Source organism: Eupeodes corollae, chromosome 2, assembly GCF_945859685.1.
Source record: "Eupeodes corollae chromosome 2, idEupCoro1.1, whole genome shotgun sequence".
NCBI classification, from domain to species: domain Eukaryota; kingdom Metazoa; phylum Arthropoda; class Insecta; order Diptera; family Syrphidae; genus Eupeodes; species Eupeodes corollae.
In genome coordinates this window covers 55,189,960-55,209,940 of record NC_079148.1, presented here as the reverse complement: position 1 = coordinate 55,209,940, position 19,981 = coordinate 55,189,960, and the positions used below count along the sequence as shown (strand labels likewise).

The window sequence follows — 19,981 nt, the reverse complement described above, 5'->3', positions numbered from 1 at the left end:
ACACACTATATCACGTATTTCCTTAAACGTTGGTTCCTTTTTATTAATTTTTAATTTGTACCTGTTCCATTCATAACATTTCATTACCTCTTATTCTTAAAATCACAAGTCTCGCCAAATATAGGACATTTGAAAGCCTTTCTAGTACGTCCCATTACGACAGATTTAATTCAAAGAAATTTTTAAAGCAATAACATCACAAACACAACTATAAATTTAAACTTAGCTTCAATTTTGCGACTACACTGAAGATGAAAGAACCTTAAAATGAGTGCCATGCTACTGTGTTTTTTTTTTTTTAAATGTGGGTATCGGCCTACTTTGATTTTTGTTTTGAATAAAGTTCAAATAACGAAATGAACCCAACCACCTCATTTAAAAATTAAAAAAAATTCAAAATAAAAAAATCAATCATGGTAAATAAGTCTAAAACGGTAAAACTTTAAAGATAAAATGGAGGCAGATAAAGTCAACCCATTTCAAAAATATTTTGCATATATGCTAAGGATACCATATGACCAATTTTTAGTGCTATTAGAACTCTCAGTTCTCAAAAATAATTTTTTGACCCACCCTAATGGGTATTGCCAATATCAAATACTGAGATAGAACGAATTTGTATTCAATTAAACTTGGTCAAAACCAAGCAAAGAAATAGGTTGCATTTAATTTCTACAAATGCTATTTTAATTATAAGAAACAATTTGGGGTGAAATGTTGCCATAATTTCATCATTCCAAATGATGTTACGAACAAAATTGGAAGATATCTAATTTACCAAATATTGATACGAAAAACAATACCTTGAGTTCGGATTGAGAATAAGTATATTCGTATATTTTAATTACCTGAGAAGAATTATTGTTATTATCATAAATTTAGTAACATGAGTACATTATACGCTGTGAATTATATAAAATAAGTTATTTTTTGTTAATTTTTGTATTATAGATTTTGTTATAAAACAGAATAAAATATGTTATTTGTTTGTTAAAATGTTTTTTTTTTTATTTAACTGGAATTTGACTGTTTTTTGCTTTTAATTATGTTTAATTTTTTTAACTGGATTTAAATAATCAAAATCCATTCAACAAGTCAGATCTGATTAGATTCACAATTTCGAGCTGGCAATACTGCCCATTAGGTGTGTTCATACAATCTTAAAGCAGTTTCAAACATAAGTTTGTAAAATTTTCATTTATTTTTGTACAATGTAAATATTGTACTGAATTGGATAAGTTACTTTACAGTTTGCTGCTGAATTTATTGTAAATATTCAATCCTTAATTTATATTTTTTTGTATAACAAGCACTCAAGGGGAGTTATGTCACAGTGATGCCAAAACACACGCTGACCGTTATGATGGGGAGAGAGGGTAAGAAAGGAGGTGTTGATACATTCCTGAACATTCCAATGACTGGGAAAGAAAGAGTGTGGCAAAATATTCCACATTCGTGTAGTACGACTTAAGAACGAATCTCTGTAGGTATTTACCAGTACGACTTCTAGACGCCAGTATTACGGTTGAATTACTTGAGGGGATAAATGGCAAATGCAAAGGAACTTTGCGATGGCTTTCAAGCGGCGTAATTGATTCTAGAATGTTATGAATATCAATCAATTTGAATGTAGAGACCTTGAATACAGTCAAATAACTTTAAATAAGTTGCAAACTTAAACTTTGCAAGTATATACATAAGTCTTATAAATAAGATCCATTTCAGGGGGAGAACAAAACTTCTTGCATCGCCATAAGAAACCCAAACATCTTGTGGTATTTTTGGCGACATCGCGAATGTGAATTTTCCACAAAAAGTTGGTTGAGATTCAAATACCAAGAATTTCAAGGTTTGATGCAAGTGCCACATCCGAGGAAGAGGGTTGTGAATCTAAAAAGAACATTAAAGTTGAGGGTATATTTCCATCAGTAAAGCAGGTAAATAGATTAAGGGTTTTAGACAAGAGATCATTAGTAAAAATGAGAAAGAATGTCGGAGACAAAACAGAGCATTGGGGAACACCAGCATTTGTTTTGTGTTTCTCAGACGTGAACCCATCCCACACTCCTTGCACAAGACCGATTGGAAAGGTAATTTTTAATCCAGCGAAGAAGTGATTCGTGACACCCGAAAATCAGACACTATCAAACACTTACTTTCAAATATTACTTTTTCCAAAACCATGTAAAGATTCGTTCCACTTTATGGTGAGATAAACAATAAGCTTGAGTTTAGTGCGTTGGACTGTCATGCAAGGGGTCTTGGGTTCAATCCCACCTAACTTTTTTCACGGGTACTGCCTCTTGCTAGGAATTGACAAATCCTCTAAAATTAATACTTGAAAAGTGTTTTTCTCAAATTAGCCGTTCGGATTCGGCATATAAACTGACAACATTACACGCACACAGGAATGGTTGAGAGTTGTACCGGTCAAAAGTTTGAGTCCACCTCTGAAATTTGAGAAATATAGCGTTTTAACCGTTTTAGGAAAAAAGTTAATACGTGAAAAAGTGAAGTGCATGTCTAGTTGTAAATGATAGAAAAATATAAACTAGGTTTTTACTAAACACAAATTATTTATTTAAAAAACCAATAAATTGAGTTTTCATAAAAAAAAATCCTTTAAATTCAATATTTTTTTTACAATTCAATCAATCTTCTTACAAAGTTTTTTATTTTTTCTTGTGAAATATTATTCCAGGAATTTTGTAGAGTTTCCTAAAGAGCATGTTCCGATGTTGTGTGGTGATTCCGGAAATTTCTGTCAAGCTCAATGGGTTTAATATCTGGAGACTGCGGTGGCCATACCATTACTTTTAGAATTTCCTCATCTTCTTTTTGTTTCAAGTAGCCCCGGCAAAGTTTTTAACTGTGCTTCGGGTCATTGTCTTGCTGGATTACAAAACCTTCACCGATTAATCGGAATCCAGATACCAAAACGTGGTCTTCCAATATCGTTTTATAGATTTCTTTATCCATTCATCCGATCACTCGTGTTAGATCTCCTACTACATCGAATGAAAAACATCCTCAGCCTCCATGCTTTACAGTAGTTGGAACCAAACAGTCTGGTAGCATCGTCTGTTCAGCACTGCGCCTGACGTACACTCTGCGATTTGAGCCCAATACCTCAGACTTGGACTCATCGCTCCATAAGACTGTGTTGAAGTCTTCATCCGCTTTATGGTCCTGTAAACTGCTCCTTTGGATATCTTCAGTTTTGTGGCGGTTTCTCTTTGCGAATAGCCTTCTTTCATAAGGGTCATAATCGCGTATCGAGTTTCAATAGTTAATTCCTTAACTTTTCCCATGATGAGCACTTTGTTTACTGGAGGAGATCACAGTCTCAAATAATTAAAATTGTATCCAACCGAGCATTATAAACAAAATCCTGAATATGTTGGTATTCAAATTATACATTTTTTTACCCTATAATATTACCCCAATCATAAAAAAATCCAAATTGAATTTTAAAAAGTCATATACCTGGCCCAAGCGCCAGGTACAAATAAAGCAACCCTTTGAAGTTGGTCTCAAACTTTTGACCGATAGTGTACGTCACTAGGCCCTGGTTCTTCATGGACTGTTGCGCCACCTAATTTATTTATTTAAACAATTAAACCACCAGGGAAGCCTTTGGAGGAGGATTCGTCTTTTTTAGTCATCGGCTGCACAGATGTCATTTTCCATCTACTCGAAACAAGACCTTAAGAGTAGGTTTAAAGGCATTTACTTTTTTATGTACAGGTGGAGTCATATTACTCACTGGTACTGTTAAATTGTTGGCGAACTGCCAAGCAAATTATATTACCTGTCTCTATAGAGCTTACAAATGGAGTATCATTGGCATCGAGCGTATAAATTGAGGAAGAGAAAGAAGACCTAATGTTTTTTACGAACGTCATTCGAATACGGAAGGAAGCTTAACTAATTGCAGCTCAAATCGAACTATGCTTTTTTTGTGACTTATGCTTTTAAACCTATTTCACATTTACAAAAGAATCACACTGACTTGAAACCATATCTGCACGGCAATATTTCTGTGAATTAAACTTTCAAATGTTTTCGACTCAGTGGCTACGTTGTTATTAGGTTCTTTTCTTTAAACCCATTTAGAAACGTCGAAATTGTTGATGAAAACCCAGATTCTTTGATCCATAGGCGATATTTGGAATAAAGTATTAAACTTATAAAGGGTTTTCAATTGGCGCGTTTAGACTTTGGAGCCATGTGGCAGCCATTTTGTTTTGGTGACATCTGTCAAATCTTTTGTTTATTATTCATAAACATTGTTATCAATATGACTGTTCCTTAACGAAAACGTTGTGGGCATTGCGCCCATTTTACGGTAGACTAGGTGGCCCTTCGCAGTCGACTCTTCAACGTTTGGTGGCTAAATTTGAGACGACCGGTTCAGTAAACAATCAGCCAACACCCGTTCATTCAGGAAGCAAGATGGACCGAGAACATCGCGGTCCGTGAAAGTGTAAAGCAGAACCCAAGGCAGTCTATTCATCGCCCTGTACAAGAACTCTGCCTTTCTAATCGTTTGGAAGAGGACCTCAATTTTGGCCGAAAAATCATCTTTAGTGACGAGGCACATTTTGGAATGAATGGCTGTTTTAACAAACAAAATTTCCATATATGGGACGACACCAACCCACGCGAGTTTCTCCAGGTGATAATGGATCCTCGAAAAGTTACTGTTCAGTTTGGATTTTGGGCCGGCAGCGTAATTGGTCCGTACATTGTTGAAAACGATGTTAGTGAGGCAGTCACCGTCAAGAGCGAGCGCTACATAATCATGAAACTTCTTTCTTATATCCCAAATTGAACCATATGGACCTAGACGACATGTGATTCCACCAGGACGGCGGCGATGCTACGTGCCACACAGCAAACGCCACCATTGAAATTTTGCATGAACGATTTGAGGGTAAGGTTATCTCTCGCAGTGGTGATGTGAATTGGTCACCAAGTTCATGCGATTGGACTCTTCTAGACTTTTTTCTTGAAGTCGCAGGTCTATGCAAATAATCCACAATCGACCGATGGCCTAAAGGTGGACATAACACAGGCCATCACCAGCAACGTTGCATCTGCCTTGAAATGTATTTCTATTAAACCGTCTTCTGTGATTACGCCCATTTTCACCATGCAGACTACTTTAACAAACAGAATTCTCGAATTTGGTTGTCGGAAAATCATTGTTGAAAAGCCTCTTCAACTCCCAAGAAATTGCAGACTTCACGGAAAAAATATATGGGGTCCGCCATCTAATGTTTTTTTTTCAACTAGTGCTTATTTTGTGTTTGGTAGCACTTAGCTCAGGTCTGATTAGCAGATAATTAGCTTTATCCTTCTGCTGAACGAACATGGTTGTGTATACTCTTCAGTAACGCTGCGTTAGAGAAGATGCCGATTTTGCCGTCAAAAATTCATCTTTTCAGATGAGGCTCATTTTGATCTTGGCGGGGCTCATAAAACCCGCACGAATACATTGAAAAGCAGGTATACCTAAAACGAATCACTGTTTGGTGCGGTTTTTGAACCAGAGGCAAAATTGGGCCATTTTTCGTTCCAGTCAATGGCGATCGTTGTCTAGCGTGTTGAACGAATGTTTGTTCACAAGAATTTAAGAGGAGGATATTGGCACCATTTGGTTTTAAGAAGACGGCTATACGTGCCACTCAGTCGAAGCTACATTCGATGTTTTTATATCATTTTCAAAAAATAAAGAAGTTATTTGGCGGACCCTTTAGTTCTGTAACCGTAGCTTTGACAGCTACATATTTGGAAAACATTGTTTTGAATAGTGAATGGCATCCCTTCCTCTTTACAATTAAATAAATATCCGTTGTTCAAAATGAAACTTCTTATTGAAAGATCATTTACAATGATTTCTAAATGGCTTTAGTTTATTGCCGCTTTTTAGCCCAAAATCCTTCGTTGCATCTTCAAGTTCTTTAAGTTTAACTAAATATATTTAGCAAAAAAAAGTATATTCTTATTTTAAACTTGACATAAGTATTTATAATTTTTGTATTCAACTATTACTTATATACCTTCAATATTACCTTATTTAAACAACGGTAATTATAGTTCATTTATATCTAATTAAGTGTACTTTACCTTAAATTATAACTTAATATAAAAGTGTATTATTTTATTAATATGGTACTTTAAATTAGGAGAGTCTTTTAGTTGTAATATTTAATGTTATTTTAAGTAATCAATAATTATATATATAACTTAATATAAGTACGAATTGTTTAGTTTTTAAGATTTATTACATATAATATATTTAAGAAAAAATAAACTAATAGAAGCAAGCTGGACCAATTTCAACTTTGAATTGTTGATCCGCTTCACCGACATCACGTACTGCAATGTCGACAATTGGCAACCTTTGAGATTTGTCAGTTGTGTATGTGATAATGGATTTGGCCCATTTATCAGATCGGTGCTGAAATTAGAATGACATTTATTTAGGGCACACTTTGTTTCTGACACAACCTATTGAACTTACCTTGCAATCATCGATTTCAGCTTCATAACGCATTCTCTGGGGTCCCTTTGGCGATAGTTCGGCGTCATTCCAGGACAGCAGTTTTAATCCATTCCTAAGAAGGAAACCCAAATTAAGTTATTTTAGTTTTTTGTAAGGAGGTTTGTCAACTTACCTAAATGTATTCTTCTCTTCGTGGAAGAAGGCTACCGTCTTTTTACAATGGAACGTAATACTCTGAGTGGCATGAGCAGACAGGAGTTGAATAAAGCCCAGTTGGTTTGAATCTACTTTGTAGGAAATTTTAAGTCCACCATCAACTTCACCAAGCCAAACCTCACGATCTCCACCGGTGTATGAGATGGTAGATGTTTCCTTTGGTTGTGGCAGGATGCAGGTAGCACGCCTCTCGGCATCGCAGTACACCAATATGGCATCACGAGCGTCACCGTCGTTGGGGTCAATCCAATAGTTTCCAGAAGTGTAGCTTGGGTATGCTGCGAATAAGTCTCTGCAGCTCTTGGCAGGAGCTGTTTTTTGTCCAGTTGGTTTGACGATTCGTTCAAAAGATGCTTTAACGTGTTCGTAGGCTTTTAATATTATGGCTTGACGTTCTTCATCTGAAATGCCTTCAGAAAGAATGTTGAATGGTTGGTCTCCCATGGAATCGGGACCTTTTGTTGTTCCTTGTTGAAGAAGAGCAGCTAAAGCTGCAGCGTCATATCCTAATGATTCACCTGGTGGTCCAGGAGGACCTGGTGGACCTGCTGGCCCAACTGGACCAGGTTTGCCATCGTTTCCAGGGAAGCCTCTGTTACCAGCTGGACCGGATGATCCTTGAATACCAGGGCTTCCATCTCTTCCAGGAGATCCTCTTGGACCAGGCTCTCCAGGTTTGCCTGGTAGCCCTTCTATACCAGGATTACCAGTGTCTCCTTTCAAACCGGGACTACCGATTTGTCCTTGCAATCCAGGGAATCCTCGATGACCTTTTATACCTTTTGGACCAAAGTCTCCCATTTCTCCTTTCATTCCTTCAGCACCAGGTGGGCCAGCTTTGCCTCTTGGTCCAATTTGTCCCTCAGGACCTTGTGATCCCGTATCACCCTTAAGTCCCCTTTCTCCATTTGGTCCTATTTGTCCAATTTGACCGGGTGGTCCAGGCAAACCAGGGTTACCAGGGCTACCTTGACTACCAGTCAAACCCTGTGGACCCTTATCACCTGTTCGGCCAGCTATACCGGGTGGTCCTTGTTTTCCTGGTGGACCCTCTGGTCCAGATTCTCCCGATGGGCCAGGTGGTCCTTGGGGTCCTATTTGTCCTTGCGGTCCTATTTCACCTTCTTTACCAGGTTTTCCTGTTTCTCCTCTCTCTCCTTGTGGTCCACGTTTTCCTTGGGCACCAGTGCTACCTTGTGGACCTGGTAGTCCGGGAATACCTCGATCACCATGGTTACCAGGGGGTCCTGGATTTCCAGGTGGCCCTGTTGGACCTTCACTACCTGCTTCACCCTTTGAACCCTCAGGCCCTTGCATTCCTTGCAGTCCTTGCAAGCCAGGTGCACCGGTTCTACCATTTTCACCAGGACTTCCTTTCATTCCTGGAAAACCTGGAGCTCCTGGTAAACCTTGACTTCCCGGTTGACCCTATCAATTATTAAAAAGTTTCATTTAACAAGATAAATTATGTTTACTTTTAAATTTTTTTGATTTGTATGAACTTTCGAAAAACCAACACGATTTAAATCAACTTTTTCAATAAACTTACCGCTATTCCAGGATCTCCTGGACGGCCTGGTGGTCCAATCATTCCTATTTCACCACGCAGCCCTGGTTCACCTCGAGCACCTTTTCCTCCAGTCAAACCATCTCTTCCTGGTAGACCTGGTTCTCCAGCAGATCCTTGTGGTCCTACGTTTCCTTGCTCACCCTTAATACCCATTATTCCTCGATCACCCTTTGCTCCAGGAAGTCCAGCCATACCTGGCGAACCAGGAAAACCTGGAAGACCTTGTTGTCCCATTTGTCCCCGTTCTCCAGGTGATCCAGCAGCTCCTTGTTCTCCGGGGGATCCTGCTTGTCCTGGCTGACCTCTTTCACCTGCTTCACCAGGTGCACCTGGTGGTCCGACAATTCCTTGTGGTCCCCTGTCACCAACACGCCCAGCTGGACCCTCTGGTCCAGCAGGACCTACACTTCCTCGTTCTCCCTTTTCACCACTTGGTCCTGATTGACCACGAAGACCTGGTAGACCTATCATTCCCGGAGCACCTTGATGTCCTTTCATGCCAACAGGCCCAGGGAGACCCTTCAATTAAAAATTCAGTGATTATTTTATTTCAAAACTACGGGTTTAAAAATTCAATATATCTTACAGGTTGGCCATCGTTACCCATTGCTCCCTGCTCACCACGTTCTCCTGGAGTTCCTGGCTGGCCAACGGGTCCCCTTTCTCCTGGATATCCTCTTTCACCTCTCAATCCAGCTGGCCCAACTGCTCCTTGTTGACCGGGTTGACCTGTCTGACCATCTTTTCCAGCTGTGCCTGGGCTTCCGGGTACTCCAGGAAGTCCCTAATAAAATTTAAATTTTTCGTTTAACTCACAGAACTTCTTTAATGCCAATATATATTGTTATTTGAGGAACATAGGTTTAAGGTACATTTAAAATAAATTTACTTTACCTGGAAACCTCTTGGCCCAGGTGCACCAGCCTCGCCACGCAAACCGTCTTGTCCTTGAGGTCCAGGTGGACCTTGAGCCCCAGGAATACCATCTTTACCAATATCTCCCTTTGGTCCCGTAAGACCCACTGGACCTGGCTCACCGTCCTTACCACGCTCTCCAGGAAAACCTTTATCTCCAGGAATACCCATTGGACCGGGTAGCCCTTGAAGACCTTGAGATCCTTGTTCTCCAGGTTTTCCATCTGCCCCAGGGATACCTCGTTCTCCGGTTGGTCCAGGTCTGCCTTCTGGTCCCACCCTTCCAGGTAATCCTCGTAGACCTTGTACACCTGGCAGTCCAGGCTGACCAACATCACCAGAGCTTCCCTTAATACCTATCGGTCCTTGTATGCCTCGTTCTCCAGATTGTCCTTTGGGTCCAATAGGTCCGTCTGGCCCAGGTAATCCAGGTGTTCCCACAGGTCCTCTTTCTCCAGTTGGCCCTGGTGGACCAGCAGGTCCACGCATTCCCCGCTTTCCTCGTTTACCCTCTGGTCCATCAGTTCCAGGTAGACCACGTGGTCCTGCTTGACCAAGATCTCCCTTATTTCCGGTGTCTCCTTTATAGCCACGTTCACCAGGAATTCCCGGTGCACCTTTCATGCCTGGCTCACCAGGATTTCCAGATAAACCTTGTGGTCCTCTTGTTCCCGGAAAACCTTGAGGACCAGCAACTCCGGGTGATCCAGAAGCACCTTTTTCTCCGTTAAGTCCATCTTTTCCTGACGGTCCTTGCACACCAGGCTCTCCAGCGTTTCCAGGACGTCCAGCTTCTCCACGAGGACCTTGAAGACCTTGAGATCCTTTTGGACCTTCATGGCCCATATCTCCTTTGGCACCAGGGCTTCCTGGGAATCCTGGTGGTCCAGGTTTCCCCATTGCTCCTGGGAGACCAGCTGCTCCAGGTATGCCATCTAGACCTCTTGCTCCTGGTGGGCCAGGTGGACCTTCACGACCTCGTTCTCCACGTGGACCAGCAGGACCCTATAAACGAGAATGAATTTAAATTAGTTTCCATCGACTTACATATACTTTTCAGCGAATAAGCTTACAATTGGCCCCACAGGACCTACAGCTCCCATTTGTCCAGTACTTCCTTTCTCTCCTAAAGCACCTTGCTCACCCTTTGAACCATCTAATCCCGGAAAGCCTCGATGACCCTTTATACCTGGAATTCCAGGCATACCTGGAAGACCACGTGGTCCTGGTGTACCAGCTGGCCCCAATGCACCAGGTTCTCCGTCTTCACCTGGAGATCCATCCTTGCCTGGTGTTCCAGGAAGTCCTCTTGGGCCAATTTGACCAGCCACTCCTTGAATTCCCGGCTCTCCCGGATCCCCTCTGACACCTTGAAATCCCTGTGGACCCAAAGGACCCACCAATCCTGGTGGTCCTCTAGGACCCACGGACCCAACTGAAGATTGAAGATACTGAAATTGATCTGGAAGAAACGCTGCACCACTTGGTCCCTTATCACTGCTTGACAATGCATCAGCCAACTGCTGAGTATAATATGTTAGATCAGGTGCAGGTCCCGGAGGTCCAGGATTTCCTGGAATCCCTGGTGTGCCTGGCACTCCCTGCATTCCAGCTTCACCTGTATTTCCTCTAGCACCAGGATAACCAGGATCCCCTCTTACACCCGTTCCAGAAGATACTTCATATCCTCCATAGCCGGTTCGATAAGTAGTAGTTGGTGGTCTCTGAGTTGTTGTTGTAGTCGTTGTTGTAGTTGAATTTGGTGGTATTGGTAGAAATGAAATCGGTGTTGTTGAGCCTCCTTCCCCATTTACGTTAACTTCAACATCTGGGGCCTGTCTGCAAGCTTGTTCATCGCAAATAACAGATCCTTGAAGACATCTACACACTGCACATCCATTCAAGCCGGTTCGGAACTGATCGTTCTCTCGATACCAGTTTCCTTCATGATAGCATGAAAAGGCTCCTAAAAGGAATTTTTATAAAATCATTCATTTTGTTTTAAATACACAAGCACAAACCTATAACGTTTTCAGCGATTGGCTTTTGTGTCGTCCCCGGACTGACTGTTGCTCCCGCTCCTTCATCAGATCCTGCAAAAGGTAGACGTTAATTAAGTTAAACATATGAATGTACATATGTCTAAGCAATGATCGATCTTTTGGTAATTTAATTGAATTCCTTGATTTTTTTCTAAACTGCTTAGCAATAGAAAAATATTAAGGTTTTAATGGAAATTTCTTATAACGGCCGTTTGTTGATTTTTTTGACAGTTGTCATTTGGTTACCAAATAATGGTTCGGTTCGCCTGACGTATCAACCTTTTGAAGGAATATTTGTGAGCGTTTTATCTCGTGTCAAGAACCTGTTGCGCCGCCTTCTAGATCGTGCGACTAAACACCCTTGGACAATTTTGTCTGGGGTTATGTAAAGTCGCTTATAAGAAAGACACGATTGACACCTGTGATTTTTTGAAAAAATGTTTATGTTCAAAAATGTAAAACAAAAATTGTACGGATGGATTTACAGCAGCTTTAACGGACCCATCATTGAGATGATCTTTAAAAGTTGTATAAATGTGGTCTATATACCTCAGCGCTGGAGAGATGTAAAGGTAGTTTTCATTCCCAAGGCGGGAAAATGCTCGCATGTCAACCCTAAGGACCTAAGACCTGTTAGCCTATCATCTTTCATTCTCAAAACTCTGGAACGATTGATCGATATCCATATACGTAACAACATTGAGAAGAGACTATCAATGTCTCAGCATGCTTACTGCAAAGGGAAATCGGTAGAAACAGCCTTGCACACTCTGGTAAGAACTATCGAATACTCCCTAGATAAAAAGGAATACACTATGGTGGCCTTCTTGGATATTGAGGGCGCTTTCAACAACGTTGACACATCTGCTATCACTTCTGCTATGACGACCTTAAACGTCGAATACTCATTATTACTCAATCTGTGAGTTGATTAATCTAATGCTAAAAAGCAGGATCATCAACTCTAGTTTGGGAGATTTTTGCACAAAAAGGTCTGTCAGTAGAGGCACTCCGCAAGGTGGTGTTCTGTCCCCTCTCCTGTGGAACATAGTAGTTAACCAACTACTAATATCCATTGAGAGGGATGGCTACAGAGTGGTTGCGTATGCCGATGATGTTGCTATCGCTGTCACAGGGGAACATCCTAATACACTGAGAGACCTCCTCCAAAATGCACTCAATATGCTCACTAGATGGGCTGATAACTGCGGACTTAGTATTAATCCTCAAAAAACAGACCTCGTCCTTTTCACACGGAAAAACAAGATCCCAGTAATTGTACCTCCTTCAATAAAAGGTATACCACTAATTTTTACCAATGAAGCCAAATACCTTGGTCTGATATTGGACAAAAAATTAAGTTGGAAATCCAATATACAGGAGAGAGTTAAAAAAGCTACAGTAGCTCTTTTCCTTTGCATGAAAGCTATAGGAAGCAAATGGGGTTTTCAACCTCGCATAACCTACTGGCTATACACATCGGTCATCCGACCAATACTTATGTACGGGGTTGCAGTATGGTGGACTGCACTGGAGAAAGTCACAAACTGCGACATACTCAGCAGAGTTCAGCGCACTGCATGTCTCTGCATAAGCGGGGCATTGAGAACCACACCCTCAGCAGCGTTAGACACTCTCCTCCATCTGACACCCCTCGACATCTTCAGTAAACAAGTGGCAGCGAGTACAGCGATAAGACTCGACGCCTCATCTCAATGGACCAACAACAATGTGGGACACTCCATCATTTTGAACCTCTTTGGTTCTATACCAAAGTACATAGACTACACTATACCTAAACCCCTATTTGGAAAAAACTTCCAGGTATCCATTCCATCCAGAGATGAATGGGAGGACAAAAAACTCCTGGATAACAAAAGTATTCATTTTTATACAGATGGATCTAAGACAAATGAGGGAGTTGGTGGTGGTGTGTACTCAGAAAAGCTTAATCTAAGCATCTCATTCCGCCTCCCTAATCATTGTAGCGTTTTTCAAGCGGAAATTTTGGCGATCAAAGAGGTTCTCTCCTGGCTAAGAGAAAACGTGATATCAACTTCTGATATCCGCATCTTCTCTGACAGTCAAGCTGCTATCAAATCCATTGACGGTGTCTCGACCAAATCTTTGACGGCCCTCGATTGTCAATCGTCTCTTATGGAGATGGCGCAGCAATTTAACATTCACCTCTGTTGGGTGCCGCTAAAAATGGAACCGTAATAGATACCTATTTCACCTGAAAGGGAGAAGATAGGTATACCGATAGCTACATGTAAACTTATGCTAAAAGAAACAGCTTTTGCGATAGCAAATTCTAGGTGGCACAGCTTACCAACATGCGCAGCCACAAAACTCATATGGCCTTCACTGGACCTAAAGCGCTCTAAAGACTTGTTATCTCAAAGCAGACTTCATATTAGCTCCCTAATAGGTGTCCTTACAAGACACTGTCTTATAGACAGAAACGCAATACGACTTGGCGTAGCCTCAAATGACTTCTGTAGGAGCTGCATGGACGAAGAAGAAGAGGAAACAATCTCTCATCTCTTATGCACTTGCCCTGCTCTTTCACTCAGACGCAAACTTCATTTGGGGGACTACTCTTTTGATAATCCCAGTGAACTAGCTAAAAAGGATATTAAATATCTTCTTCGCTTTATAAAAAGCTCAAAATGGTTCGACTAGTTAGAAGTAATTCTCTAGATTCATGTGGTATCACAATGGGCCTTTCTCTTGGCCTAAGTGTGTGGATTCTAAATCCGCAGCCACGTTAACCTAACTTAACCTAACCGGCCCTAACGGCAAAACATATTACCAAATTAGGAGCAGGTGAAAATAAAAACGTGTTTGAGGCAAAAAAGGTAAGTAATTCATTTTAAACTTGATTATTGAGTATTTTAAAAATTTTGAGCTACAAAATCCAGGAAAGTTCGACAAACTGCTGCTGGCAAGTTTTGCCAAAGTCCATATGGTTTGACTCAATTCCGAAAAACGCAGTGCCACACAGATAGCCCTTTTTCATATACGTACGCATTTCTTCAACAAGATCGCGAGCTGCAACCCAAATAATTCTCTCATCCGGAAATTCGAATGGGTCAGCGTTAAAAGCCATCAAAGTTGTAGCTACCATTGAAATCAATACGTTGAATTTTGAATGGATATTTGACTATGCTATGTAAACAGTTTAACTGCACAATTATTTGTCACAAAAATGTATTTACAACTGAGTCCAAAAGAAACAACTCCAATGACAGATATGTGTCAGAAAACATTTGTTTATGAATTTCAATCAGGAATTGTTGTTCACTGACAGAAGTTTTTAATGATTACTATAAACGACCTGTCAAAAAAATACCGTTTATTTGATTCAATGTCGAAAACCAATAAAAGCTATAACTGGCACCTTTTTCTGGAATCTTTTGCGATTTAAACGAATCTTGTTTTGGTCAATTTCTGACAGTTAATGTATGTGTGCAATACATATACTTTTTCAAATTATTTTCCAATTTTCCATTTTCTTCTCTGTTTTTGAATTTGTTGTGACAGGAGATCGACAGTTCAGCTTATCGTCTTCCAGTAGATATTCCAGTCAGAATAATTTGTGAATTGAATTGAATTGGCGTTTAGTTCTGGAAATCCGATTTTATCTATGATTGTTTGATATATTCTTTGGCAAAATGTTATGGCCTTTATATTATATCAAATGTTTTAAGTACCACAACGAAAGGCTCCATGAAGAATAGGCAAGTCAAGTGGTTAAAAAAAAACAATTAACCTTGAACTCTGAGTCTGCACGAGCAAGTATCGCCAGTAGGTTTTTAAGACTTTCAAACTTTTCTATTTGTAGCTCATTATCCGGATAATACAACTTTATCTTTTTATCTGGATAAAGTGGTCCATTGTTAAAATCTTAAATATCAGTTTTCATTTAAATTTGTTTTATAAACAAACGGAAGGAAAAGCCTTATTTAGATTAAGTTCAGTTATCTGGATCAGCTAAAATATGTAAACCATGACCGTCCGTCACTGTTATTTATTATTAACTCACATGTTAATAAATAGGGCAAAAAAAATGATAATTAGAAGCACAACCAACTTCATCATTGCCTCACTGACCTACCCTGAGCTGAGCAATTTTAATGGCGATCATCTTCCCATAATTATCATTTTTCCAGATTTTATTGCTCAAGTATAACATGTATGTATGTACATACATATGTATGTATTTTAAGTGAGTAGGTCAGTCAACTAATTAAATGAATCAATAATAATTATTTTGCATGTTCAAGAATTTAAATTAACAAAAACAAAAAAAAAAACAAAGCTTTAATTGTGCAGCCGGCATTTTGTATTTATTATTTTATTTTTATAAAGACAGATAGTGGCGACATTTTTCTCACTTCATAAATTTCAATTAAATTAAATAGAGAATATGATTTTATGAGGGAAATTACGCACAAGCATATCAAGTCAATAAATATGTATAAGAAATATTTTAATTACAAATTGCAAACTGCAACAAATCGATGAAACATTTTTGCCAATATGACAATGGATTCAATTGAAAGGAAACCCGCGGCTTCGAGGCATAAAGCAAATAGGGTGTTCATAGGATTTTACTCTTGAATAGATACTGTCAGTTAAGTCACTGAAACGTGTCACTTGTCAAATTATGTGACATCAAATCAAAATGATTTTTGACGTGACATTTAATAAATATCAAAACAAAACTTTTAGGGCCTTATGAATGACTTAGTGAATCAAATGTGGAACTTTTATGGTGCACAAGAATTTAAAACATTATTAATGCAATGCTTAGTACAAGGGGTCTCTGGATATAGAGTATTCATAAAAATAGCAGTGCTTTTGATTTTATAATTAAGAAGTGTTAAAAATTCAATTTTTTTTATTTTTCGTTAAGTGAATATTTTACTATATAAAGTTTTAAGTATTTGAAACATATACTAGCTCAAAAATAAACAATGGGACGGTCAAAACACTGCACCGAAGAAATTCGAAAACTTATTAGAAAACTGCGTTTCGAGGGAAAAACCTACCAAAATATTTAAGACATCCAAGGCCGTAAATGGCAAAATAAACCGAAAACGCTAGGCCCAAAAAGGATGACTACTGAAAGAACTGACAAAAAAAATATTCAGTTAGTAAAACAGAACCCTTTCAACTGTCTGTAACGCTGCCACAATACGAAGCCGTCTTTTATAAGCGAAGTAACCAGCCCAAAGTCCACGCAAGGTACCATTCTTGACGAAAAGACATGTGGCCAAGAGAATGGAGTTTGCTAAAGCGCATATAGGTTAGGAAAAAGAGAAATGGAGGAATGTTCTGTGGAGCGATGAAAGCAGAGTAGTCCTTTTTGGGTCGAAGGGTCGTCGGGAATTTGTGACAAGACCCTAAAATGCAGAAATCGATCCACGGTACACTATAAAAACAGTGAAGCATGGTGGAGGAAAAATTATGATATGGACTTGCTTTTAATATTACGGGGTCGGGCCTATTAATCTTATGGGGGTATAAGGGATGCAACCGACTATGTGAAAATTCTCGAGGAGGTTATGTTACCCTATGCTGAAGACGAAATGCAGTTGCTTTGGGTATACCAACACGATTATGAACAAAAGCATAGATCAAAAATTGAAAAATCATATTTTGCGCAGAAGAATTTATCCATTATGGAGTGGCCCGCTCAATCCCCGACCTTAAACCCCTTCGAAAATTTGTGTAAAGCAAAACCCAAGAATTCGAAAGAATTGTAGGAGGAAGTGCGTGATTCGTGGAACGCAATACCAGTCGAGTGGTGTCAGGTTTTAGTGGACTCGATGCCACGTAGATGCGAAGCATGATAAAAAAAATAGGGTTTTGCAACAGAGAACTAATTGTAAGCTAACATTATTTCTATACTTTCATATAACTTATTACAGTTTTTCTTACTTTTTACGTAATAGATCCAGTACTTTGTCATGCACTGCTATTTTTATGAACATCCATATATTTAAAAAAACGGTTTTTACTGTGACAAAGCTAACGGTAAAAAATCGATAGTACTTATTTTCTGTTATTATGAATAAAATATGTTAGTTTGTTATTAGAAGTTTAATGAAATATATTATAAAATTGATATTGAAGGCCATTTTGTTTTATTTGCAGAGCACTGCTATTTTTATGAACACAACTGTATAAAGAGATAAATTTAAGGCACTTTATTTCCTTACCGTTCAAATCATCTTCGTCATAATTATATTCGTCATCTACACCAAAAAGTCCGTCGAATTCGTCAATTTTTGGAAGATCTGCTTGTGGTTTAGCCTCCTCCGCTTGTGGTTTATTTAGAAAATCTTTGTTCGAAGTTTTTGATTTTTTTAAACTACGTAACTTATTTCTATGTTTTTTAGGTTTTGTTCCATCACTAGCACCATCAGCAAATGTAATAAGAACACTTATTGCCAATACAGCACATAGAACTATTAATATTGTTCTATTCATTTTAAGTTTATATCTTTCTGTTTAAAGTTATTTATGTGTTAACACAGTTTACTTTTAAAAATACATTTTAACTTTTTTCCTATATGAAAGAAATAAATGTTTTATTTAATCACAAAATTTTGTTTTTAAATTAAGTTGAAAGAAACAAGAATATTTTGTCTTTAAATGTGTGACTTTCCTTAAAAAAAAAGTCTTTAAAATCTTCGGTAACCCGTAATTAAGACGTTATAAAGTTTTTTAATACGAATTAGTCATTAAGGATTTTGTAATTTGGCAACGATAAAAGAAATAGATGACTTCAAAATATCTCTCACATTTCTACACAAACAAACAAAATTGCAAAGCATATTTCTCAAGTTTTGTATCTCCCGAAAACTTTGTGGTACTATTGATAAACTTAAATTTCAAAAAAAAATGTGGCAAATGGAACACGATCGTAAATTAACTTAGTTTTCCTGTTTTGTCGAAAGGATTTCTTCTTCGTGATGGTTTAGCTGTTATAAGTTTAATTTAATCATCACCTTATTCAAAAAAGGTTTACAAACTGAAAATATCATGAGTACCTTTTATTAAATTATTTTAGATTTAGTTTAGAAGGTGCTAACTCTCAAACATTTTGTATTTTAAACCATCAACAAGTGATTTTATTTTACCCAATTGAAAAAAAAATATTGAAAAGGGGAAATCGAATTTTTCAAATATTCGAATACAAAGTAAACTTATTAATTTTCTACTAAAAGAAGATAATGACAATAGTGATCAGTCGGATTCATTATTTCTCAATGACCAACCAAAACTTTAAATTTCTTAAGGTAGGTACCTACTTTATCAATAATCGTTCTGCATACAAATCAGTAGTGACACAATTAAGAAACAAAACAAAATTGAAACAAAAATTACATAACAGAGATTGGAGAACGTTCAGGCAATAAGTGTATTATTTCCACAGCAGCCCAAAATAGATCACGCCTTTCGTACACACGCATCTTGCAAGAGGTCATCAATTTGACACTTTAAACTTGATAAAACGTCTATAATGGGCCTTTCGAATTTAGTTTTAGTTTTTACTCTTATCGTTGAGTCGATTTAGATGGCTTAATTTAAAATTCAGCTACCAAAAGAAATGAAATTTTTGTCTCAAAATAGGTACTAAGAAATCTATTAGAGATTCTTTTAAATCAAAGGTCTAATGTTTCCTGTTGTGTTATCACTCAGAAGAAGAACTATTAACAGTTTGGAAAGAACGAAGTTTTAAATATTAAACATTTAGTTTTTTTTGAACACAATATATCGATGATTTAAACAAAGGAAAATATTGTACACACCAGGAAATAATATGTTTTGTGAAATAAAATATTAAAGTCCCTATGAATGCCTGAAAACAATGTAATTGTCACATTTGAACATTTTTTTAAAAGGTGTGAAATATTCTATCCATCTTTTTAATCTGTAAATTTGCCGGTAACATTCTTTCTTTAAATCCGTGGGTTATTACTGCTCCATTATCAAAAGACATTATCCTTCACGAAAAATTCGAATTATAAATTTTTTAATGAACACACATTTCAGGACAAATTTGATTTTTTTCTACAAAATTTCAATTTCTTATCACTAACTTTTCACTTTTGCAATCTTTTCACCGTCACGAAGAGGCAGTTAGTTACAATGTATTTTCAAAATCAAACCGAACTAATATTTTTCTTTTCCAAATTAAACGCCTTGGGGAGGAAGCCCCATCTCGAGTACCAGATTTCAAAATTAAACTAACTTCGTCCCAACAGAGAACCGTCTTTTTATAAGCTCCGTTCCACAAATATTTCAGGCATTCTGTTCGATTTTTTTTTTATTTCAATTTTAATTGGTGATCTTCTAATATATGCGTTTGCCAACAGTATAGTTGATAAGAATAGAAAAGTAATAGAAAAGCATAAAGACATAGGGAAACATTGAAAATATTAATGGTTTCAAGCTGCCGCTCACGCCTTGACGGCCCCGACGCACGTTCGGGCAATTGGACCATCGATACCATTTTCCATGTTGTTTTTTTTTTAGCAACTTGAACACAGTTTTTAATTGATAAGACAGTCGTTTGACATTATAGAGAACCAAAGCATTTGCTATATGGATATTTTAGGAATCTCTGAATGGTTTTGTGTGTCGTTGGAATAGTGTCATTGGAGATGTGGAAAACTAGATTGAAGCTACTGGACCTGGACAATACATATG

At 38.2% G+C, this 19,981-nt stretch overlaps 1 protein-coding gene across 1 annotated transcript; it reads right to left on the bottom strand.

Moving 5' to 3' along the window:
- Positions 1 to 5,857: 5,857 nt before the first annotated feature.
- On the bottom strand, positions 5,858 to 19,505 carry LOC129944016 (collagen alpha-1(I) chain-like). Its single transcript, XM_056053142.1, has 10 exons — positions 19,372 to 19,505; positions 17,485 to 17,834; positions 11,234 to 11,305; positions 10,286 to 11,178; positions 9,192 to 10,217; positions 8,884 to 9,081; positions 8,277 to 8,816; positions 6,684 to 8,155; positions 6,530 to 6,623; positions 5,858 to 6,466 (listed from the first exon to the last, which is right to left on the bottom strand). The coding sequence occupies exons 2-10, from the start codon at positions 17,753 to 17,755 to the stop codon at positions 6,320 to 6,322; spliced, it is 4,713 nt and encodes a 1,570-aa protein (XP_055909117.1). The 5' UTR covers positions 17,756 to 17,834; positions 19,372 to 19,505; the 3' UTR covers positions 5,858 to 6,319.
- Between the last annotated feature and the right edge of the window lie 476 nt (positions 19,506 to 19,981).